General features: G+C 42.2%; 1 protein-coding gene across 1 annotated transcript in view; it reads right to left on the bottom strand.

Moving 5' to 3' along the window:
• The window catches only part of XKR4 (XK related 4), a 318617-nt gene that overhangs the window by 82676 nt on the left and 209118 nt on the right, over positions 1-26823 (bottom strand). The window contains 1 exon segment of the mRNA XM_075062028.1: positions 10731-10930. Coding sequence (XP_074918129.1) covers positions 10731-10930 — 200 coding nt within the window.

Below are 26823 nucleotides of genomic sequence, written 5' to 3'. Positions count from 1 at the left end.
TTTTTAACCTCTGGGATAGGACAAGAAGCAATGGGCTTAAATTGCAGCAAGGCCAGTTTAGGTTGGACAGAAGGAAAAACTTAACGGTCAGGGTAGTTAAGCACTGGAAGAAATTGCCTAGGGAGGCTATGGAATCTCTGTCATTGGAGATTTTAAAGAGCAGGTTAGACAAACACCTATATAATACTTAGTCTTGCCTTAAGTGCAGAGGACTAGACTGGAAGACCTCTTGAGGTCTTCTATGATACGTAAAGGATGAGAATAATTCTGAGAGGAGGCAAAAAGTGAGCTAAAAGGTGAATAATGGGGAAAACTAGCTTGGACTAACATAGGAAGCCAGCCAATAAAGTTCATATCTAAAAGCATTTGGAGAATAGTTCGATGTGTTTAATAAATTCATGTTCTTGCAACTTTAACTGTCTGTTAGGTGACCAATAACCCAAGAGGACTCAAATAGCAATCTTTGTGTAAGCAAGACTTGTCGCCGAAAATTCTCTTTAGTATATTAGACACAAGCAGGTTTCTTTCTGTGTCAAGCATGCATGCCAAATTCTCCCCACCCCCCATCCCCGGTGAACAAACATACCAATTGTGGAAAATAAAGTGATCCAATTGGCATATGGAGTAAATGGAGCACTAGCTCAGTGATATGCCACTCCCTATTTACCTAAGTAAAATTCACTGCATACACTACATATACTTCTATATATAGTGTTGCACCACTGGGACCACTCCAGTTGTATGACCATTGGAGCAGCCCTATTAAAAAAAACAATTCTCCCCACAAACCTGCCAGAGAAATTTGTTTTTCCTTTTCCCACAGTGTCTCTATAAAGTACACTGGCCCTGGGTGCAGGACAAGTTAAGGACTGATATCTTTCGACCTATTAGAGTTAGATATAGGAGTGTTATGTTGTGAACAGGGGTGATTGCTATCTTTCTAATGGAACAGGCTGCACTTGTTTCTTGCACTTAGAGGTCCTGAGACATCAAATCTTACAGTCATTAGTAAGTATACAGAAGCTTTCTAATGTAATTTTTAGAAGGTTCTTAAAGAAAATTAGTTGTAATTTCCCTCTTCCTTTGAGGCCTGTATAGTTGGATTCAAAGGCCAAAACATTAAAAAAAACGTGCCTAAAGTTAAGCTTCTAAATCCACATTTAGTCACATAAGTGGTCTGATTGTCAAAACTTCAGTGGGAGCAGCTGGCTTTTTGGTACTTTTGAAAATCAGGCCACTTCTTTAGCTGCTCAAATAATGATTTAGGAGGCTAACTTTAGGCATTTATCTTTGAAAATTTTGCCACAGTATTTTAAACAGCCAGAAGGAGGGGCACAAAATACAGTTCTAACAAAATCTGTATGAAATTCTCCAAACCATTTTTAATGCTCTTTTTTCTAGTAAAGTAATATATGCACAGATTACATGGTTATGTGTTATAAACAGAGCTGGACAAAATTCAGAATTTCCATTCCACGGGGATTTCTGACATTTAAAAAAAATGCAAAGAATCCTGTGGCGCCTTATAGACTAACAGATGTATTGGAGCATGAGCTTTCGTGGGTGAATACCCACTTCGTCGGATGCATGTGGGTATTCATGCATCTGACGAAGTGGGTATTCACCCACAAAAGCTCATGCTCCACTATGTCTGTTAGTCTATAAGGTGCCACAGGACTCTTTGCTGCTTTTACAGATCTAGACTAACACAGCTACCCCTCTGATACTTAAAAAAAATGTTTACAATTGGAAACCTCGAGATGTCATAATTTCCTACACAAAGGAACTTCAAATAATTTGTTTAGAAAAAAAACCAAACCATTTTCATTTGCTTTTTTCAAAATGAAATAAAACAGCTGGGTGCCTTGATTACTGGGGACTCCCCATTCTGCTTCTAAGGAGTCAGAGGCAGTTTGGGGAGTCTTCCATTGTGGAGCAGGAAGCCTGGAATCCATGAGAGCCTTGGCTCCATCTGCCGTCAACTGACTTGGGCTTGTGGGACTTGTGGGAGAGATGGGGTTGTAAAATTGCAGTGTAGACATTTGGGCTCAGGCTCTCTGGGATCATCTCCCCCTTGTGGGAGTCCCAGAGCTCAGGATCCAGCTGAGCATGAAGGTCTACACTGCAATTTTACAACACTGTAGCCTGAGCCCCATGAGCCCAAGTCAGCTAACATGGGCCAGCCAATGTGAGCCAGCTGCAAGTGTTAAATTGAAGTGTAGACATATTCTGAAAGTCCCTGCTAAAGCCGGGTCTCTAAGGACTTTGAGGCTCCTGACTCAGCAGCAGAAAGTCTGGAAGCCCAGAGTTCCTCCCAAACCCAGGGCAGTTCACATGGCAGGGCTGCCCTGAAGCTATGGACCCTGGAAGCATGTGCTCCCTGGCAGCCCACCAGGCAAACCAGCAAGAAATTAGGCAGGTTTTCATTGGAACCCTATCTTTGTTTGGCAAAAGTTCATTGAAACTGTAGTGTTTCTGAAAAATATGTTGATTTTAACAAATCAGCATCTTATGGTGAAAACCTGACCAGCTCTAGTTATAACTGGCTAGTATATATTGACATCCATTTGGAATGCTTTCCACAATTCACTCTTGGCTTTGCCAGTCTTAAGTATCGTGACCATCCAAAACTCACGCTGATAAACCTTTGTACTCTGAGCTGACCTCGTGGTCTCCTCAATTGGGCTTAACACAAGCAGGCAGAATCCCCAGAATAGTGACAGTCACAAGTTCAGTAAAAACAGAACCACCTCTATTTATTACTGAAGGAGAGTACAGACATATCTCCACTACAGCTTCATCCCCAGGTTGGGGTTTGGACTAGGGCTTTAGCCCGAGTGGCAGAGCTCGGGCTTGGGCTTCAATAAATTTGTGAAAAGAACAGGAGTACTTGTGGCACCTTAGAGACTAACAAATTTATTTCAGCATGAGCTTTCGTGGGCTACAGCTCACTTCTACGGATGCCTAGAATGAAACACACAGATAGAAGATATTTATACATACAGAGAACATGAAAAGGTGGACGTACACATACTAACTGTCTGTGTGTTCCATTCCATGCATCCAAAGAAGTGAGCTGTAGCCCACGAAAGCTTATGCTGAAATAAATGTGTTAGTCTCTAAGGTGCCACAGGTACTCCTGTTTTTTTTGCGGATACAGACTAACACGGCTGCTACTCTGAAACCTGTCGATAAATTTGTGATTTATTGTTATTGCCTGCATATTGTCCATGACTTTTAATAAAACACCTGTGCTAAAATCATAACTTATTCATCACATGTGCTCTCTCTCTCTCTCTCTCTCACACATGCACATTGCTCTGCACATGAGTGTGTGGTGATAGTAGTTTATTGTCATGAGTGAGAGATAACATTTAGATACACACAAAGGAGACATGCAGATCATCCCAAACTAAAGTGCTCTGACACATTTATTCCACCATTTACTATCTTTGTCCATGTCACACAATTTACTGAAAATCTGCATTAGATGGTTTTAGAGAAATTTTACAATTGTCATTTGCACTATTTTGTCTTTCTCTGCCTGTAAAGCAAGGCTGTTTCATTGCAATGGTGCTTGACCTTTACAGTGCTGAGGATGGCATGGCAAGCTGCCCAGAGCCCAAGTGCTGCACCTCATGTCCACATAAAGGTACATAAAACTCCATAGGATTTTAATCAGAACGTTTTTTTATTTATTGAGTATTGTAAATGTACTCAGTGTTATACACAGCAAATAGAACTATTGGTTTGAGGGGTGCAAGGGAAGGAGAATCAATCGAAAGAATAGCACTGAGCCTCCAACCTCAACTTCTGGCTGGCCAGCTTTGTACGTGAGGTGATGCAAGGGGAAGTGGCCTGTGCCTTTAAAGAAGGAAGCTCTGAACTCTATGCCTATTGCTCCACTGTTCCAAGTGCCCAAGTTGTACAGCATAGTGACAACTGTGAAGATTTACAAGACTACAGATTTGTTACTCTGTGTGAAGAGTTTTGAATGACAGATGCTCAAGGATAAGCTTGAAATAGGGAAGTATGTGATGAACTAGCTAGTATGTACAGTATGCATATCCCTTCCTTCTACTGGATAAAATCAAGACCTTTCAGCTGTATGCCATATCCTGATAACAGTTAACTGAAATACCCCTTCAGCTCAAATATGAATGGCCTGTGTGGTTGGAGCAAGAGGACATGAGTTTTACACCACTTGCCACCCTGGACTTCTGAAGGGTGGCCAGCTGTGTAGTTTCTAGTACTGCTGGCTGAAATGTTTTTTAGTGGAACAGCTTTCCATCAGAAAATGAAGTTTCATTTAAATGTTTACATGGGAACATGTCCATTCCAACAAAATTTCCCAATGAAAACATTTCAGAATGATTCAAAAATCAGTCAGTTTTGGCGTAGTGTATCAGTCTTGTCACGTGTTGCCCTGTGGGTTCTTTCACTGAATGAATGCATATTGTTTCAGATGAGACACAGGAAGTGACAGTGTGAGTGGCAGCTCTCTATTACTGGCTGGCCTCAGTCTTTTGGGATCAAGTTTGTGTGATGGAAACTGCATTCTGACACTGCTCCTCCTGCTACAAGCAATGCTGGACAATCCCTCTCACAGCTCTGCTTCTCCCTCCGCGCCCACAGGCCCCGAGAGTTGTGTTAGAGGAACTGGCAGACCACAGTGCTAGGCTACTCAGAGACAGCATTCTTCTATGGAGCAGTTCAGGGTTAGAAAAAGAAAGACCAGCAGTCAAGTTTTGGGATGGCTCAATCAAGAAGCTCTTATGGAAGCTTTGCACCATGAATGCCAGAAAGAGAAGGGAACCAGATTGTCAGAAAGAGAAGTCAACAGAATTCACTTTTCCCCAAGGCAGACCGGCTCCTCTGGAAACCAGTACTACCCATGGGCACAAAAGAATGCCAGGATGCAGGAGGTGATGATAGAAGTGATGATGAACAGGAGGAAATTAGCACAGCTTCAGTTACTCCAGCAGCACAGGAGGTTGCTTCTATTATAGAACGCCTAGAGACCCTCAGTTTCCTCTAAAACCTTGCTTCAAAACTTCAGCCCTGGAAAGGATGTGATTGATGCAGGCGGTCACAGCTCCCAGGTGCAGGGAAGAGGCATTGTCTCCATCTCTGCTGGAGATGGCTCTGGTGAAAACACTGGGGCGGGGGGAAGCAGTACTCCCACACTGCATTTCTCTCAACAGCAACTGTCACCAGCTACTATCCCCCAGCCCCTTTCCTCAAAGTGCATTCAACAGGCAACTAGCCAGCTCTGGCAGCATTTCAAAGTTCATGCTGGGGTAAGAGCATTGCCATTTGTCATAGGGTCAGTCTGGGCCATGACCCCAAAAGACTGGGGTATTCTGAAACATATGGAACACAGTCACGGAGCTACCCTGCAGCAGCAACAGATTAGCTCAGGAGAAAAGCAACCAGGAACTGGCTCTACTATAGAGCAGAGGCTGACACCACTAATGCTTTCCATTATATCGTCAGCTAGGTCCACCAGCATCACTCAGACCACAGCGGAGTGTGTTTAGAATGGGGCCAAAATACGATCTCAAGCATCCCAGAATTGTGTTGCTGACCACAGCATGTGTGAGGAGGGTGGCTGTGGCCAGGCTTCCCTTCATCTTGTGGAGGGTGAACTTCTCAGAGGTCTTAGAGCTGCGGCTGCACCCCAGCTGCCACACACCTAGTGGCTCCTATTTTGCTAACAAGGCAGTGCCAGATGTGTGTGTGTGTGCTGTTGTAAAGTTGTCAAAAGAAAACATTTCAATGTTTCCGAAACAAAATATTTCAGCTTATTTTATTTCACAAAAAATATCGAGGTTGATTTTTTCATCCCAAATTGGGACAAAACAAGATTTTGAAATCAGGATGGAAATAGTTGCTAGAGCAAACAAATCCATGACCATTTATCTCTAGAGGATATTTATACACACAAACATTATATTTTATATCTCAATCACACCCTCTGTGCTGTTATGTCATTACTCAGATCACAGGGTACTAAAATGCAAGGAAAATACCACTCTCTGGTACAAGTTTATGTTATCATACCTGCATACTTTTTGTTGTAATAGTCACTGTGGCACACAATTCTAACTTCAAATTCATGGCTCACTTTTCAATTCAAAACCCTCGTGACCCCAAATAAGTGCTAATGTTATGTGATCCAGAAATTGCATCCTCTTGGCATTTGAAATTGATGATCATTTTTGTGCGTAAAGATTCAGAGTTAGTGTTTGTGCAGACCTTGTTGTCTGCAATTTTGTGTGCTCTTTTTCTTGCTCTCTCCTTCTCTCTCTCTCGGCTATTTTGTTCCAAATTTTTTACTTTACTAAGAACACTTTATCAATAAAAAAGAAAATGTATGGTAGAATCTGAGTATGAGGAAGCAGCATCTTAAAAGACAAAAAGAACCAATAATCTGTATCTCGTAACAGTATCACTACAAAACAGATAAATTATACTCATGCTAATTATAATGCCTTGCACTTGCCTACTTAACACACTGTACTTTAAAAATAACCCATACCTCAAGTCTGTAACCTGAGTTTAATGCCATATTTTTGTAGCTTGGAACAGGGCCGCCCAGAGGATTCAGAGGGCCTAGGGTCTTCAGCGGCGGGGAATTGCCACCGAAGACCTGGCACTTTGGCGCTGGGTCCCCGGGTGGAAGGACCTCCCGCTGCCGAATTGCAGCCAAAGACCCGGAGCGGAAGAAGCTTCGGGGGCCTGGAGAGCAGGATCCCGCTCCAGGGCCCCCGAAAAACTCTCGTTGGGGCACCTGTGGGTCCTAGAGCAAATTGCCCCACTTCTCCCCCCTCCCCAGCAGCCCTGGCTTGGAAAAAAAGTAACAACAGCTGTATAAAATATTCAACAGCTTTTCTTGTGGTCATTAATGTCTTGATTGTAAAAATACCCTGTTTATGTGCCAAAGAATTTCCAGTGTCATTCACTTCCTACCACAAATTTGTGGTTCATGGCCAAGATGTACCCTGAGGAGCTGAGAGGATGGGTTTGACACTCTATCCATCTTCAGGATAATTAGATCCCTTAAGGACAAAGGACAAATTGAGTAATAACAAAGCACAAGCATCAATCTTCTAAAGAAAAATAACTGTATGTATTGACCCATTAGAAACCTGTAAAATAGGCAACAAAATCACTGAACAGTTAGCCAAAGAGCAATCCTTACTGGTGATGCTTGGGAATTTTTAAAAAATAAACCCAGCTCTCGTAGGGCACTGCTGTGAGAAATTATGCGTTACTTATGCAGCTCTACAGTAAGTCGGTCAGCCTACAGCACAATGCGTTATCTTTAACTTATTTCCTTAATAAGTAAAGAGAACAGAGGAAGGATTTTCACAGCTGGCAGTATATTAGCACTGCATCAGTTTTTGTCAAGGGAATACAGTTTTTAAGGTTGTTTTAAGTCTTGTTTAATTTTCTTAGTTTTTTAAATGGGGTCTTTTTCCCTAGGAGGATGGGAGAAAAGGGTTGGATGGGAGATCAGAATCTGTTGCCAGCCCACACTTAGTTATGTATCAGACACCAGAAGGGGTCTCATCATAAAATTCACACAGCTCGCTGATTGCAGGTCTCAGGAACCTTCTTTGCTAAACTGAAGCATTTCAGATATTTTCAGTAAAAAGCATTTACAGAGTATTTCACAGGTTGAATGTCTCCCCACTAGTCACATTTCTCGCAGACATCTATCATTACACCAAAATAAAGGTGAGGATCCCTATATAGTAAGGATTTATGAAGATATCCAATTTACAGCTAAGGGTATGATATTCTGGCTATATGTCTCTAACTCAATTTCTCTCACAGACCTTTCTCCTAGAGAGCCAAAGCACAATCAGTTAACAATTTACTTCTTAATGTGACAGTGCATTCTTCTAAATGTAAATAGCTTTTTTTTTTTAAAGTGATATCACCCCATGCCAAGCATTCAAAACTATCTGAAGTGCTTAGGCAGCAATCAAACAATAGATCACAACCTATGGACTGCCCTTACCCCATCTATCCTCAAAAGATATATGCGGAGAGGTTCCCAATTTCTTGACAGACAACAACTCAAGAGCTATTTTTACTGTCTTGTACAGGGGCAAGCACAAAAGTGGTTCTTAAAAATAAATAGTAATAATAATGTACATCTGTGACAGTCTGTACCCATGTTCACCCCTTTAACTGGACTGTGATACATTTTGTATAAAGTAGGCCATGTGAGATATCATTTGAAGACTCATAATTTGCTGACCATTACTGTCCAGGTAAAATTTGTTTGGTGACATTGTATGCAAAGTTGCAATATTCTACTGTATTGCATTACTAAAATGTGTTCCAGTTCTGGGGAGTGGCCACTCTCTGGCAAGAAAGAGGATGTGGGTGAAAAAATCTATATCACGACAAAGAAACAGCTCAGGGTTCCCATCCACACAGACATTTTGTCTCCTGAACCTCAGCTGGAGATGCTTCTTGAAGAAGAGAAAGAACTGTAAGAAGAGAGAGCAGACACTCCAAATTATTCCTCCCTCTCTCTGACCATGGCATCCACAACACCTGAAGAACAAAGGAAGCAACACTGGACTGGAGAAGGGGCTCCTGACTGTATGTAGTTCTGCCAGCAAGATTGCTGTAATTTATGGTGAGAGAGCCCTTGGCTTTGAATTCACTTTAGTTTGCTAAGTCAGGCATTAGCTGCGTTACTTTTATTTTTCTTGTAACCAATTCTGACATTTAATGCCTCATTACTTATATTCACTTTAAAGCTGTCCTTCTGTAGTTTGATAAAATAAGTTTACCTAAACCAGTGTATTTGAACTGAAATGTCTGGGAAACTGTTTCTGAGATAACAGGATTTGTGCATATCATTTTCTAAAACAATGGACTTAATATGAGCTTGCATTGCCTAGGAGAGAGCTGGGCAGTACAAGACGTACATTTCTGGGGAAACTCTGGAACTGGGAGTTTGCTGGTGTCACTCTACAGTGTAATTCAAGAGTGGCTGGCTGCAGCACTCATACACTGTAACTGAGAATAATTTATATGCTGGAAGCTGTGTATGAGCAGACCAGGACTGGTTGCTCTTGCAATTAAGCAGTGTAAAAGGTACCCTAGGTTAGATAGCTGAGTGACACAGATGTTCATCAGTCCAGGCTGTATCTGGGTATGTCATAATATCCTGTCTTCCTTCCCCATGTAGTCTGTGTACACAGGATCCCAAGGTGCCCTCTCCTGGCACAATCTTATGTATTAATGCAACGATAAGGCACAACAATGCTACAGTAAGAAAGGAAAGGTAAGGAGTGGGCAAAACGAGTATTAAATAAGCATTGTAGAAATGAGTATTTTCATGGCTAACAGGCCTGTATCACTGTACTGCCAATCCATAGAGAAGGTCTGCATCAAGGATGCATGTTTGTAGTTACTATTTTAAAGTAACAAAAAGACCTGCTGCACAAAATCAAACCTAAGAACTAAGCATAAAGCGTCAAGGACTTGATCTATATGCAAAACCCATCAGTCACACATACTACTTCAGGTACACCTGGCTGAGAATTGCTGGCCAAACATTTCATAAAACTTTGACATCTCCTTTCCAAAATCATTGCTCTCAGCTATGCCATTTTCTGCTTAGCATAATAGCAAGATGAACCTAATCACTGGATTTTTTTAAAAAAAAGTTTAAACATGCCCAGGAATAAAGAGAGGAAAACTAGTGCTGGTTTTATTCCCTCAAGTGAATAATCATGAGGGCATCTTTCTATTTATGGTTGAAAATTTCCAAGTAAAAATTACTTTAGCACCGGGTGCTGGTAAATATCATCTTGAACTTGGTTTAAACTGGGCAAAATAATTGCTTCAGGGCCTAGCAAGTTCAGCAAGCCCAGAATGAATCTTTTCAAACTTTGGATACATGCATTCAAAACTTAGGAGTAGGCTTGGTCTAGCCCCTACATCAAAGTTGGTCCTCTCTACACAATGCTGTGTGACCAAATAGACCTGGACTGGTAACCTGTAACCCTGCATGTTTCTGACTGCTTAATGCTTCAAACCTACAACTCTGCTTTACTGTTGTTTTCATGTAATCAAATGCTTTTGACTTGTTTATATAATATTGAAAACTGAAGTATGAGTCATGACATGTATAACTTTGTTGAGAAAATACTGAACCAAAACCTATACAGACATTCTGATGTTTAGTATTATAATTACATATATTAGTATTATGCCCACTGCAGTTTCACTTTGTATTTGTACAACTCTGAATTAATCTGAAAATCTACTGTCTTATGCAACCACAATTTGAATATGTACCTAAACTAAGTATAATGTAGTGTGCATTAACAAAACTGTTTATAAAATAGAAAATGCCTTAAACTGGGACTAACTATTTTCTCCTGGGGTGGTGAAAGCCATAATTTTACCTCGTAAAAACCATCCTTGGTAAATATTATGCCATCCCTGTTTCTATTACAAGGGTGCAGATTGGGCAAAACAGAATAGTAACTACCACTAACCAGGAATGACAAGAACTGCTGAAGAAAATAGCGTGTTTTTGACACAGTCATTGTTAAAACAGTAATAGAAGTCAGTAGAGAGACCTCATTCTTATGAGGTGAGAACAAAATACACAGTGGCTGGAAAGAACAGAGCATGCATGTCCACAAATGCCATCCTCCTAAATGATGAAATTACCTGAAGTGACCCCTTACCTTGGAGAGCCTGTAGAGTATGAGTCTGTACAACAATACAGAGCTGCAGAACCAGCTGCGGTGCACTTTCCAGAAACGTGGCTAGCAAGTGGAGCATACTCACATCTGCATACTCATAGACCATTTTCCAATAAAACCGCCATCTGTCGTTCTCTCCACTCTGTCGACTGCGGATACCTAAGTATATTGTGTGGAAATACCTAGAAATAAGAGAGAGATTAAGAAGACACTGCAGAACATTTTACAAGCACCATTTTTACTCTAAACTAACCCACCCTGTGCCAACATGGTCCAGGATAATTAATGGAGGGAACTATATTCAGAAGGCACACAATATTCTAGTTCATAATATTTTGTTCAGTGGAAAACAAAACAAAAATTATCTTAAAAAAGCCATTTTTGAAAGCTTAGCACCTTTGTTTTATGTGTTAAATGCATTCTATTACTTTCAAAGATAAGGCATTTGAGGTTGAAACAGAAAAGCTGAGCTCCTCTATGGCCTTCTGCAAAACCCATTGAAGGAAATGGAAAGACCTACTAACTTTGGTGAGCTTTGGCTCAGGTCCAAATGCCCTAAACCTGCAACAAGCTCTGCTTGGGAAGACCCTTACACTCACATAGACCTGTACTGACTTAACTGAGACTCTATGTGAGCAGAGGAGTCCAGCATACATGGAGCTAATTGTAGGATCAGGGCCTTAAAGGGTTGCTGTGTTCATTAGTCCTCTTTTCCACAGTGAGAGGCAGGATGAATAAATTACTAATCTTGGCCATCTTAAAATACTTTTATGGTATTCTGGATATGTTTTGAAAGGGGGACAGCTACAGATTCCCTTTCCCATGTAGAAGCACTAGCCCCTATTCAGATGGGTTCTATATAAGAGCAGCAGAGGGTGGGACCAGAATCAGCACCTGCTTGAAGACAACAGGCTGCTGCTACAGACAGCAGTAACCTGAAGATGAACAGAGGTGGATGGAAAACACATGTGCCTATCATAGTCTGAGGGAGCAAGAGGACAAGCACTTGGCCAGCAACCAAATAAATGGAAAGCTACAGGTGTAGGACCAACTGGTTTTGTTGGAGGCAAAGGGATGGTTGCTGATGGACAGTGAAGCTACCCAGTCACTGAGAAATCTCCCATGTTCTTTGCAGAGACTATAGCAGCTGGTGGGACACCTGTACTCTCTCCTGTGTGGCCTTTGATCTGCTGTCAGGAAGGAAACTTCGAGTCTTTTCTACCAGCCACCTCTGTTACCTGCAGGAGAAGGAGAGCCTGTTTCATTCTAACAGAGGACTGGAGGCAGGTGTCAGGATGAGAACAGAACTCAGTGGGCAGCTGCTGCAGTATGTGCTGGGGGTGGGGCAATGCGACACAGAAAGAAGTTCAGTGGCCAAGTGGTTTCTTTGTCAGCAGGGTCTTGCCCAGCTCCCCCTGTCTATCCCATCCCTCTCTGCCAGGTTGCTCCTGCTCCATAATCATTCCATTTATTAGGACAGGAAAGCTTCCCCCCTTGCTGACTAAGCAACACCTGAGAGTGGGCACAGGTGTTCTTCTCCTTAGTCCCACCCCAATCTAACTCAGGCAGTTTTTGCTACAATGAAGCATCAGCATCTTGTCATCTTTATGCAGGTGCTGCTGACTTAATTTCTGCTGCTACTGGTCCTGCCCCTGATAGACCAAACTATCCAAGCAGAAGGAGAGGTTGGGGGAGGGGAGGAAAGAGAAGGGAAGAAAAAAGTAAAGTTAATCAGTGGTCCCAGAGCAGTTAAGTTACAAGTTAATTCGTTTTCATACTGACCTAAATTAGCAGTTTACTCACTATGACCCTCTTTGTTTTCAAATTGGAGAGTCAGTTAAACAGTGTTACTGCCTGAATGGAACTTTCTGATATGGCTAACAGGTGCATCTGGTTACCCACAAAATCCATGCGTCCCACTGAAGGAGGAGGTATCTGAGTAGATATGAGGACTTTATCACATTCACTTTTAAGTGTTATGTATCACAAAATCCATCCAGTCAATCATGCTCCTGTAATTAATAACTTAAATATTAATTAACTAATCATTTTAATTTGATGAGATAAAACAAACACTGCAGCACCCCTCCCACTTTCCACTCCCCGCCTCAAAAGCCCCCATAACAAAACTGAAATAGCACAGCGAGACAGGGTCTTGATTTACAGGCAACATTCAGCCTCACTTCACTCTCAGGCTCTAACTTCAACTGCATCTGACAGGATTTCTGAACTCCATGACATAGAATATTCCAGGCACAGTCACCACGGTGTCAGTTCACATAGTAAAATCACTGCTGTCGCTCTCCCCAGTGGCAGGGATGGGCAGTGAGTGGAGCTGCAGCCTGCACCCAGTCAGTGTACACCAAACAACGGGGAAATGTTGGTGTGAGCAGGGCTGAGTCTGCAGTACTGGATGCTCCTCAGTGCATACTACAGTAGTGTGTGAGAAAAATGTAACTTAACGTTGCCTAAGTCAGCTTTGGACGTTGCCCACATTGAGTGTTGTAGTGGAGGTAGGACAAAGCAGCAATTAGCTGCACAGGGATGGTGCAAAGCAACAATAAACTGCATGGTGATTGGCTGGCAAAGAACACAATCCAGGAAGGATCAATGAGGCAACAGAAGGCATATGGCACTATCACAGTGATGATCAAGACAGCAACCTTGCCATCTCAGATGACTTAGAGAAGGCAACATGAGCATGATGAGATCACTGGAGGCACAATGCAGTATTATGGTAAATGTTGGACAGAGTGAGGAATGACATCAATACAAGGCTCAGAAAAAAAAGCAGTAAATGGCTTGATTCCTATATCCAGAAGCAAATTGTTCTGTTATCACAGCCAGTCCACTGGCCGACAAGACACTCGGCCACAATGGACACAATGGCTCCTGGACCAGACACCAGAACCCTGCAGCACAATTCAGTCAGCTGTGTCTCTTGTACACCATATACCAAAAAAGTATAGCCACCGGTTTCTTCTGCTGTCCTCACCTCTCTCCAAGGAGCATACATAGGTGTATTGCATACCTATGCAAACACCATCTCCAGCATCCCTGTGGTAATATCACTCACTCTCACTTTTGGAATCGCTAATAGCAGCCATCAGCAACCTTCCTTTTACAGTAATGGTGGGCTCCTAGTGGCAAAACCACTTGCTGTTCTACATTTGCCTTATGACCAGTGATTTATGAGCACTTAACAACATAATTCCTCTCCCTTTGCACTTTACTATGCAACATGGGGCAGTGAGGTAGGTGATTGGGTAGCCCACCTGTATTTAAACAAGAATCAGAAACAGAAAATCTGGGGGAGATCACTATTCCTTTCTTCCAGATTAGAGGCCAAGTTTTTAAATGAGGCCTCAACTTGGACTGTCTTTTTGCACCGGTATCACTATTGGCCAAACTAATTACAGGCAGAAATAAGAATTTACACACATAACTCTATTCCTGATTTAGGGGTACAATAAGGTAGTTAGACATCTAAAAATTATCCTTTGCAGTCACAACTATATCAGCAACTGATGTAATATTCCTGGATGTAGCTTTACATTATTGCTATATAATCTTTTTATTATTTGTCCTGCAGTAGCACCTGGAAGCTCCAGTCATAGACCAGAGCCCCACTGCGCCAAGCACTGTACAAACATACAGTAAAAAAGACTGTCCTGGACCCAGCCATTTTGCTTCTCTTTGTGTACGTCTGTCCGGTTTGTCTATGTATATGAATACCTCAAAGACATAGATCAGTGATTTTCAGTGGTTATTAATTAAGCACCAGAAAAGGTTCACAGTTGAGTAAAGATATTCATAATATAAAATGGTTTTGGTCAACCCAGAAGAGTCTAGCTATATCCAGAGATGTGAACGCAGCATATATCATTTAATTATTAATTATCATTATAGCAGTAATTCATAGAGACCTGAACCAGGTTGGGAGACACATTGTCCTTTTCTCCAAATGGAAGTGGAACAAACAACAGGCTGGGGGCAGAGACAGAGGACAAGTAATAGCATATTTAGTGTAACAAGGTTACCAAATCTCATGATTTATCTGAAGTCTTGTGGTGTTCCATGATTTTCTTAAAGCCCCAGCTGCTAGCATCAAGAGATTGTATGAGAATCTTAGATTTCATTACAGAAAAGGTTCTAGCCCTCATACTTGTGGAGAAAGGCTTGAAAACATCAACTGACTATGACCTAAAGGCTAAGAAACCAAAAAGAACTCACATTTACTTTTTTTAAAATCAATTCTCATGACTTTTTAAGTCAAATGCATGATTTTTGGGCTTGATTCATGATTTATAAAATGCTTGGGGTTGGTAATATTGATATAAACAAGCGGCAAGATGAGGTAGCAGTAATCAAATTATGCCACCTGCATAATTATTAGATGGCATCATATATATATGGCATAATTTTCTTTTTATCCTCTAAGGCAACAGACAGTGTTCTTATCCCAACAAAGCACTGGAAGAGTCCTAATTTATTTTGGTTCACAATTATGGAGCACAACAAACTGATCACTGATTAAATGTGACCCTGAAGGACTTATGTTTGGGGCAAGACATTGGCCTGCATCATGGTTCCCTCATACTAAATATGGGACAGAGGAGAATTCAAAAACAAGTAGGAAAGTTGGATAGTCCTTGCATTGATCCCCAAAAAATGTTAAAGGAGAAAGAGACCGAGACCGAGAAGACCTGTGCATCTGATGATCTAGAAAGGTATATTTATGGGCTGAGGAAATTGTGGCTTTCTCTCTGATATGAATACTGCCCTCCAGCGCTGCCCCCCTATGGTCAAGAGCCCTGGACTTATTTGCCACATCATATGTGCACAAATTAAAGTTGCTGCCCCTCAGCATAAACTCACACACTTACATTTGAAATTTTTTGGGTGACATTTTAATTATGTGACTAAAGTATCCCCAAGTCCGGCTTAATTTAGATGTAATAGGGTAATTATATGAGAATACCAAGTACTTATAATAGTGCTTTCAACTACAAAGGGCTTTACAAACATTAATTAATTAACTGGGCTGCACATACAGAAGCTTGCAGGGTTCAATCTATTTGACCAACCCCTTGCTGTCAGAAGAAGATACAGTACTTATTCAAGAAAGGCAGCCTGAGGTGAGCTCTTGATGTCCAGACTGAGGAGCAGATATCTATTTTTTATGCACAGGCATAACTCCCTCCTTCCTCCCCTGATTTTATTAATGCTGGATCTGGTCCTAAATACACCAGTGAGACTTCAACCCCGACTTTGGCCCCTTTACATTGCAAACAAGGGCTGGAGCAGCATCAAGGTAATCTAATAGCACTGTTTCTGGCTGTGGGATATTTCCCCTGGCTGCAGGCTCTATGGAAGACTGCTTTCTGCGGACCCTTTTGCAAGCTGGGGGCAGGGTGGGTGGGCAATTTGAGGCAGTGCTGCAGTCATAGGCTGTCATAATTTAGGAAGGCTATCCTGGGGCAATATCCTGGCCCCACTGATGCTGATGGGAGTTTTGCCATTGACTTAATAGAGTTAGGATTTCACCTATAGTTTGCCTCACAGTATTGTAATAAACTGGATAGTGGTGTAAACACCACTTCCCTCTACTGGAAGGTTTCAAAGCTGCTCTGTGTGTAATAGGCACTGTTCTGCAAACAATAATTCCCCTTTAACACAAATAGCAAAGGCCTGATATTTTGAAACAGGACTAAAAATCCAAATTCTAGGTGCTCATGGATGTGTTACAGTATGAAATGCCATAAATTTTTCTTATGCTTGTGGGGTAGAATTTTGTGTAGTTTGCTACATGTAGTTTGCCAGATCATCATTTTTCAGTGTTCTGAGCCTCAATCAGACAACCCTCCACCTTGTTTGTGGATGGTTGGTCAGAAATCAAGATGTCAGATTTCACAGAACTGAAGAGCTCTATTCAGTTCCTTTTCATTCTGATTCTGAAAGAAGTGAGCCAGTCAGTGCAATTCCAGTCAGAATATAGCTCTGAGTGTTTTCTGCTCTAGATTTTCACCATAATGAAACCATTTATCTTAGGATAATACATGGAGAACTCTTTTTCTGGAAAGAACTCTTCAGTTTGGAAGTGTCAAATAGTATATTGCTACCATGTGCTTAATCTGAAAAGTTTTTAGGAAGATACACGACTGAGACAACATTTGCATTTTTTTGAAAAATGGAAATATACTGATTTCATGCTTCATAGAGTCCATATTTGTGACAATTGTCTATGTCAGCAGAGGACGTTTGCTTATGTTAGATAATCTATTGAAACACTTACAGGAAGATCAAAATCATGAATGGCCAGTTGTAGCTATTCTAGACATTTATTCTGATGTCTAATTTGCTTCATGGATCAAACAGTACATTAAACAATTTATCCATATAATAAACAGATGCTTTTTCTACTGTCTGAGAAGTATGGCGAGTAAGAATCTCTACAGCAATGCTTAAAAAATAGTAGAATAAATAGCAATTCAAATAAGTGGTATTTTCTTCTGTTGCCTAGCTACCAGAGGAAATTTTACTATATTTTTACTTCAACAATAGCTGCTGTTGAATAACAAGACATTTTGCTTTTAATGTACCTTTTTTATTGGTGTGTCTGAATATTGAAAAACAAAAATAAAAAACTTTGTTTCCTTATCAGGCACATGCTAACATTTTTCTTTTTGTTCTGGAGAACAGGGTAAATCTCTTCAGATTTTATTCCTATATCTCACAAGGAAGGCTTCAGCAGATGATTTTTAATTTTCATTCCAAATTATTTTTCATTAGGAACATCAATGTTTAATGTGGAAAAGGAAATTGAAATAGATTCTGTAGCAGAGGAATGCTCTGAATTTGCCTAATGGTCATGCTGGCAATGTGCCAGCCATTAAAAGTCTGCACTTAATTTACCTAGAGCTAAGACTGCAGATGTCCTTAACGTTAATAGTGTGTTTTGGTCCATGAAGGCCTACTAGAAGCAATGCACATGAATCCCTAGAGTGCAGCTGTCATAAACAGATAGTTAAGGGTTAATGCCTCTTTTACCTGTAAAGGATTAAGAAGCTCAGTAAACCTCGCTGACACCTGACCAGAGGACCAATAAGGGGACGAGATACTTTCAAATCTTGGTGGAGGGAAGTCTTTGTTTGTGCTCTTTGTTTTGAGGGTTGTTCGCTCTTGAGACTAAGAGGGACCAGACATCAATCTAGGCTCTCCAAATCTTTCTGAATCAGTCTCTCATGTTTCAAAATTGTAAGCAACAGCCAGGCAAGGCGGATTAGTTTTATTTTTGTTTTCTCAACTTGTAAATGTCCCCTTTTTGCTTGAGAAGGATTTTACCTTCTGCTTGCTGTAATTTTGGAACACTAAGGCTAAGAAGGTTCTCTGGACTAAACGATCTGATTACCCTGGTAAAGATTTTTCCATCCTGATTATTACAGAGATGATTTTCTTTATATGTTCCTATTCTTTAATTAAAAAAGCTTTCTTTTAAGAACCTGATTGATTTTCTTGCTCTTACACGTCCCACGAGGGATTGGATCTGGACTCAACCAGGGATTGGTGGGGGGAAGAAGTGGGAGATGGTTAACTTTGCTCCCTTGTTTTAAGAATCAAGGATTTGATCATGGTTTCACAACAGGGAACTGGTGAAGCCCCTCAAGCGCTGCCCAGGGAGGGAAGGTTTTGGGGGGGACAAGAAGTGATCCAGACACTGAAATTTCTGGATGGTGGTAGAGTTACCAGATCTAAGCGAGTAATTAAGCTTAGAAGTGTCCATGCAGGTCCCCACATTTGTACCCTAAAGTTCAGAGTGGGGAAGGAACCTTGACAGCAGCAGGCAGGGCACTACATTCATGGTTATAGGGATCTTAATTAACTAGATTCAGTGTTTGCAGTGGAACTATTTCCCTGCTCCTTCCCCACTATGGTGACAGACTCATGCTGCCCCTCTGAAATGCTCCTAAGACTCTTCTGGTGGAGGAGTGGCAACCCCCCAGTACCTTGAGAGGGTGAAGAGGGGTCATCTGACACACAATACATCTAACATAAGGTGAGAAATGGAAAATACAGGTCCTGGAGGGACAGGTTGGGTGGAGGGAGGTTTACCCTTAATGGTTTGAGTTAGTCAGTTCAAGAGTCCAAGCAAATCTACATAGGATAGTTCACTGCCAATTTTGTTAGTGAAACCTTCAGTGTTGAGTTCATGAACTGCTGGTGAACCTCACCCTGGGCAGAGCTCTAACAGTCCTAGCTCTAGTCCCTACAGAACCTGGGCTGCTGGTCAGCCATACTGACATGTTTGTGTTCTTTTAAGGCAGGGGTGGGCAAACTACAGCCCATGGGCTGGATCTGGCCTGTCACGGCTTTGGATCTGGCTCACTGGATTGCCAGCCCCATGATGCCATGGGGCTAAGGTGAGCTCCCTGCCTGCCCTAGCCCCACACCGCTCCCAGAAGCTGCCGGCACCATGTCCCTGCAGCCTGTGGGGGGTGGGGTGGGGTGCAGAGGGCTCCGCATGCTGCCCTTGCCTGTGGGTGCCTCACCCAAAGCTCCCATTGGCCAGGAATGGAGAACCGTAGCCAATGGGACCCTGGGGGGAGGTACCCACAGGTGAGGACAGTGCAAGGAGTGCTCTGTCCCACACCGGGGGCTGCAGGGATATGATGGATGCTTCTGGGAGTGGCGCCGGGCCAGGGCAGGCAGGGAGCCTACCTTAGCCCTGCTGTGTGTTGCTGCCACCCCGGAGCTGCTCCAGATAAGCAGGGCTGGGCCGAAGCCTGCACCCTGAACCCCTCTTGCACCGCAACCCCTGCCCTGAGCCCCCTTGTGCACCCCGCACCCCTCCTGTGTCCCAACCCCTTGCCCTGAGCCCCTTCCTGCACACTGCACCCCCTCCTCCACCCTGCACTCCCTCCCACACCCCAGCCTCTTGCCCCAGCCCTACATTCATGGCCCTGCATGCAATTTCCCCACCCAGATGTGGCCCTTGGGCCAAAAAGTTTACTCACCCCTGCTTTAAGGGGATCAGTCTGCTTTTTGGGAGAACCCAGTCTCTCAAGCTCAGAATGCATGCACAGGACCGGGAGCTATGGCTCACCAGAGTCCAACAGAGGCTCATTATTAAAGCAGGGAGGAAAAGCCTGGAACACCACTTACAAAGACCAGGAGTAGCAGTATTGGTACCAATATCGGAGATTGAGACCTACTGGGCTAGAGCAGGGCGGTCCAACCTTTTCTATGCTGTGGGCTGAATGCAAGTTGTAAGACACCTCCACGGGCCCCTGGGCTAGAACATTTTTATTCCCATAGATCCGTTGTATTTAGGACTGTCAAGCAAATGCAAAAAATAATCATGATTAATCGCACAATTAATCACGCTGTTAAACAATAATAGCATACCATTTATTTAAATATTTTTGGATGTTTTCTACATTTTCAAATATGTTGATTTCAATTACAAAACAGAATACAAAGTGTACAGTTCTCACTTTATATTTATTTTTACTACAAATATTTGCACTGTAAAAACAAAAAAAATAGTATTTTTCAATTCACTTATTACAAGTACTGTAATGCAATCTCTTTAGCATGAAAGTTGAACTTACAAATATAGAATTATGTACAAAAAAACTGCATTCCAAAACAAAACAAATGTAAAACTTTAGGGCCTACAAGTCCACTCAGTCCTACATCTTGTTCAGCCAATCACTCAGACAAACAAGTTTGTTTACATTTGCAGGAGATAATACTGCCCGCTTCTTGTTTACAAAATCACCTGAAAGTGAGAACAGGCATTTGCATGGCACTGTTGTAGCCAGTATCGCAAGATATTTATGTGCCAGATGTGCTAAAGATTCATATGTCCCTGGATGCTTTAACCACAATTCCAGAGTACATGTGTCCATGCTGATGACGGATCATGCTCAATAGTCATCCAAAGCAGTGCGGACCGACATGTTCATTTTCATCATCTGAATCAGATGCCACCAGTAGAAGGCTGATTTTCTGTTTTGGTGGTTCAGGTTCTGTAGTTTCCACTTCGGAGTGTTGCTATTTGAATACTTCTGAAAGCATGCTCCGAACCACATCCCTCTCAGATTTTGGAAGGCACTTCAGATTCTTAAACCTTGGGTCAAGTGCTGTAGCTGTTGTGACACTGCAGTCTATTTGGTTTTATAAAAATATGCTAATGAGTGAATATAATGTAATTGGAATACGTTTCATGCAAATAGTCTCTTGTAACGTATCATTACAAAGCTTATAATCTACTGAGTGTGATCATCCTATTTGTATATATGTACCACTTCTGTATCTGAAACTAGAAATATGAAATATGACTCTGAGAGCCTATTGTAATTATGCAAAGTGTGGGCCATTAATGGTCGTTTGGAATCTTGATGACTCCCATTAACCAGGACAATTGTCTGCAGATGGCTGTGTTTTAACTGTAAGTCTTCCTGTACACCTGTGTGCTGGCAAGTGGGCAATGAAGTCTTGCAGTGACATGTGATCATGTCACATGAACTGGAATCCATCTTTAACCTGGTGCCTTTCCATTGAGAAGCAGAGGGTGGGAACCCAGAGAGGGACAAAGGATTCCCACCTTATGCAAAAGATATATAAAAGGGTGGAACAGAACAAAGTGAGAGGAGTCATCATGAAGAATCCCGTTGCTATCACCTGAGCTGGAAGAAGAGCCATACGAGGAGAAAGAATTGTGCCCAGGCCTGGAAGGTGTCCAGTCTGAGGAAAAAAACTTACTGAAGCATCTCTGAGGGTGAGATTATCTGTATTCATTTTGATTAGACATAGATTTGCACGTTTTATTTTGCTTGCTGACTTACTTTGTTCTGTCTGTTACTACTTGGAATGACTTAAATCCTACACGCTGTGATAAAGTGTAATAAAATCACTTTTTACTTATTAACTCAGAATTAATAATGTATTAATACCTGGAGGAGCAAACAACTGTGCATATCTCTCTATCAGTGTTATAGAGGGCAAACAATTTATGAGTTTACCTTGTATAAGCTTTATACAGGGTAAAACTGATTTATTTGGGTTTAGACCCCATTGGGAGTTGGGCATTTGAGTCTTAAAGATAGGAACACTTCTGTTAGCTGCTTTCAGGTAAACCTGCAGCTTTGGGGCAAGTAATTCAGAACCTGGGTCTTTGTTGGAGCAGATGGGAGCATCTGGCTCAGCAAGACAGGGTGCTGGGGTCCCGAGCTGGCAGGGAAAGCAGGTGCAGAAGTAGTCTTGGCATTTTGGATGGCAGCTCCCAAGGGGGATTCTGTGATCCAACCCATCACAGCTATCTTTAGAAATCGCATATTAGTACCTTCTTTGTGTTTTATCAAATCTGCAGTAAAAGTGTTCTTAAAATGAACAACATGTGCTGGGTCATGATCCGAGACTGCTATAACATGAAATATAAGGCAGAATGCAGGTAAAACAGAGAAGGAGACATACAATTCTCCCTGAAGGAGTTCAGTCACAAATTTAATTAATATATTATTTTTCAATGAGTGTCATCAGCATGGAAGCATGTTCTCGGGAACGGTGGCCAAAGCATGAAGGGGCATACAAATGTTTAGCATATCTGGCATGTAAATACCTTTCAATGCCAGCCAAAAAAGTGCCATGCAAACTCCTGTTCTCACTTTCAGGAGACATTGTAAATAAGAAGGGGGCAGCATTGTCTCCCATAAATGTAAACAAACTTGTCTGTCCCAGTGACTGGCAGAACAAGAAGTAGGACTGAATGGACTTGTAGGCTCTAAAATTTTACATTTTTTTTGAGTGCAGCTATGTAACAAATAAAATCTACAGTGTAAGTTGCACTTTCATGATAAAGAGATTGCACTACAGTACGTGTATGAGGTGAACTGAAAAATACCATTTCTTTTGTTTGTTGTTTTTACAGCGTAAATATTTGTAATAAAAATAATAACATAAAGTGAGCACTATATACTTTGTATTCTGTTGTAATTGAAATTAATATATTTGAAAATGTAGAAAAACATCCAAAAATATTTAAGAAATTTCAGTTGGTATTCTATTGTATAACAGTGTGATTAATCATGATTGTTTTAATCGTGATTAATTTTTTTTTAGTTAATCACATGAATTAACTGCAATTAATTGATAGTTCTAGTTGTAATGCATTTCCTTTGGTACACACCCTGAGAGTGAGAGGGAAAGATGTATGTCTATGAAATTAAGTCGATTTAATAGAAGTCAATTTTTTTAGAAATCAATTTGATACAGTCGATTGTGCGTGTCCCCACTAAGTGCATTAAGTCAGCAGTGTGTGTCCACAGTACCGAGGCTAGCGTTGACTTTCAGCACATTGCACTGTGGTAGCTATCCTACAGTTCCTGTAGTCTCCGTCGCCCATTGGAATACTGGGTTGAGCTCCCAATGCCTGATGGGGCAAAAACATTGTTGCGGGTGGTTCTGGGTACATGTCGTCAGGCCTCCCTCCCTCCATCCGTGAAAGCAATGGCAAAAAATAAGTTCTTGCCTTTTTTTCCTGGGTTACCCATGCAGACTATACCACAGCAAGCAAGGAGCCCACTCAGCTCACTGTCACTGTATGTTTCCTTGGTGCTGCTGGCAGATGTGATACTGCAGTGCTACACAGCAGCATCCTCTTGCCTTGCAGATGACAGCCAGTGCAATACGACTGCTAACTGTCATCGTGTCCCGTGGGTGCTCCTGGCTGACCGCAGTTAAGTTGGTCAGGGGCGCCTGGACAAAAATGGGAATGACTCCAGGTCATTCTCTTCTTTAAGTTTCGTCTAGTGGAGATTCAGTCCTGCCTGGAATATCATGCCAGCTGGAGGCTTCTGCCTCAGGCTACTCTCCCAGTCGGCAGCCCTGTGTGGTCGCACCTACCCCAGCATAACCCTTGCTCCCATGGCTCATGACCTGGACAGTAGTAAGGAGCAGTTCAACTATAGGCTGAGCAAGTGCATAATGGTGGTAGAATGTGCCTTTGGACATTTAAAAGCTCATTGGTGCAGTTTACTGACTTGTTTAGACCTCAGCAAAACCAATATTCCCACTGTTATTACTGCTTGCTGTGTGCTCCACAATATCTGTGAGAGTAAGGGGGAGATGTTTATAGCAGAGTGGGAGGTTGAGGCAAATCACTTGGCCGCTGATTACACGCAGCCAGACACCAGGGCAGTTAGAAGAGCACAGCAGGGTGCACTGTGCATTAGAGAAGCTTTGAAAACCAGTTTCATGACTGGCCAGACTACAGTGTGAAAGTTCTGTTTGTTTCTCCTTAATGAAAACCCACCCCCTTGGTTCACTCTACTTCTCTGTAAGCCAACTGCCCTCCTCTCCCTCCTTTGATCTCCACTTGCAGAGGCAATGAAGTCATTGTTGTTTCAAATTCATGCATTCGTTATTAATTCATCACACAAATGGGAGGATAACTGCCAAGGTAGCCCAGGAGGGGTGGGGGAGGAGGGAAGCACAGGGGTGGGGTAGTTGAAGGGGCACCCGCTAGAATGGCATGCAGCTCATCATAGAAGTGGCATGTCTGGGACTCTGAGCCGGAGTTGCTGTTTGCTCCTCTGATTCTTTGCTAGGCTTGCCTGAGCTCCTTAAGCTTCATGTGGCACTGCTGTGGGTCCCTGTTATAACTTCTGTCCTTCATGCCCTTGGAGATTTTTTCAAATATTCTGGCATTTCGTCCTTTGGAACAGAATTCTGATAGCACGGATTAATCTCCCCATACAGTGATCAGATGCAGAGCCTCCCATTTGGTCCATGCTGGAGCTCATTCAAAATTTCGCGGGGCTTTTCCTGTCTACCTGGCCAGCGCATCTGAGTTGAGAGTGCTGTCCAGAGTGGTCACTGTGGAGCACTCTGGGATAGCTCCCAGAGGCCAATACTGTCGAATTGCGGCAACACTACCCCAAATTCAACCCAGCAGGGTCGATTTCAGCACTAATCCCCTCATCAGGGAGGAGTATAGAAATCAATTTTAAGAGCCCTTTAAGTCGACAACAATGGCTTCGTCGTGTGGACAGGTGCCGGGTTAAATCGATCTAACGCTGCTAAATTCGACCTAAACTCGTAGCGTAGACCAGGGCTCAGCCTCACCAGTGTTTGGATTTGGTCTGTGTCACTCTTGAGTCCTAGCATCTAATCTCACACATAGGAGCAGCAGCAGCTATCTGGATCATTATCTGAATTATCTATTGCCAGACCACCACAACAGCAAAAGATACTGTAGTGCGAATTGTCTGCCCTTTCTAATCCCTGAATTGAAAAGACAGAAACAAGAATTTAGGGGGCATAGCCGCGTTCACCTTCCCTGTACATTTAAAATTTTTTATTTATATAGCTATCTGTGCTTTCAGGTTTTATTTTGTAGGAAAAAATTTCACTCAGCCATCTGAAGTAAAAGTTCGGTAAACAGAATGCTAAGAGCAATGTGCTCAACCTAGCAGGGGGCTGATATTCCACCTAAACAGTCTATAAACATTCAGGCAACAGCGTGGGTTACCCACTGGGATATCCACAGGCAGCGCTCATATGATTTCACTTGGCAACCCAACGGCTAAACCCTTACTTCACAAAATTCCAAATTGTCTAATTTTTGTGCTTCTGTTATTCAGAACTTATTCTAAAGTGCGCTTTAGTGTTGCCTGTTTGAAGAATTTGGTACATCATTCAATTCAAAAGTGAACTTGCCAGCTAACTCATCAGCAATGCTCAACAGCAGTTTCACAAATGGAATGATCTTTACTATGAACTTGAACATTGAATAGTGGGTGGGCTATTTCTGTGTGTCATAAATGTAGCATTCATAAATCTTTGTACTTAGGCTTTTGGATTTGTGTTTTGTTTAGGGTAAAGGTCATCAGAATGGCAGCATTTTGAAGTTTCAGCCTTTCCTCAATTCCTTCAGGCCAAATCCTGAAAGCCCTAACTTAGGGCTTGGCTACATTGGCACTTTACAGCGCTGCAACTTTCGTGCTCAGGGGTGTGAAAAAACACCCCCGAGTGCTGCAAGATGCAGCGCTGTAAAGTGTCAGTGTAATCAGGGCGGCAGCGCTGGAAGCGCGGCTCCCAGCGCTGCACTCTACACCCATAAGGGATGTGGTTTACAAGCAGCGCTGGGAGAGCTCTCTCCCAGCGCTGCGGCTCTGACTACACTCACGCTTCAAAGCGCTGCCGTGGCAGCGCTCCCACAGCCCTGCCGGGGCAGCGCTTTGAAATTTCTAATGTAGCCAAGCCCTCAGAGAAAGTGACCAATGAGCTCAGAATGAGCTTTGCCTGAGTAAGAACCTCCAGATTTGTCCCAACTCACGCATTACAAAAGGTGAGTCAATTCTCATGTCTTGGCAGTAATGTGCAAGCCCATTGGGACATGAACAGCATAATGTCATCAATTGGCAAAGTGGCCAATTCACCAGCTTAAATGTAATTTCACCACTGAAAATCTACAACTTAAAAACCAAACTTCAAATCTTCAACTCAGCTGGTATATCCACCTTAGCATATGAATGTGAAAGTTAGAAATCTGCTAAAGGTACCAACAGACAACTAAATGCCTTTGAAAGCAAATGCCACAGGAAAATAGTAGGTATTAAATTGAGTAAATTTATAACAAATGCCAATATTCATAAGAGAGTTCAACAACCCTTATTTGCAAAGTTACCCAGAAAAGAAGATGAAAATACACGGGATATGCATTAAAAATTAAGCCAGAGCATCTGCTATGGCAGATGTACCTTTGGACAGCTGGAGGAACACAGAGGATAGGCTAACTGAAAGAATCCCTCTGTAAAACAGTATTAAAGATAGAAAATTTACAGAACTTAACAACATAGTGGATATGCAGAGTGGTTCAGGATAGACAGCAATGGTGGAGCCTTGTTTATGTCTTCAGTGGGAAGGGTTCATACTCAGATGTCCTGTGTAGTAGTCCATGTGGGAGTCTAGTTAAAGGGATAATTGAGAAAAGGCCATCCTTCTCAAACTGATCCACTTTACCAGTATGGGCTTGTCTGTAGAGAGAATTGTACAAGTTTAAAGGTGTGAA

Source organism: Chelonoidis abingdonii, chromosome 2, assembly GCF_003597395.2.
Source record: "Chelonoidis abingdonii isolate Lonesome George chromosome 2, CheloAbing_2.0, whole genome shotgun sequence".
NCBI classification, from domain to species: domain Eukaryota; kingdom Metazoa; phylum Chordata; order Testudines; family Testudinidae; genus Chelonoidis; species Chelonoidis abingdonii.
This window is presented reverse-complemented; position numbering and strand designations above follow the sequence as displayed.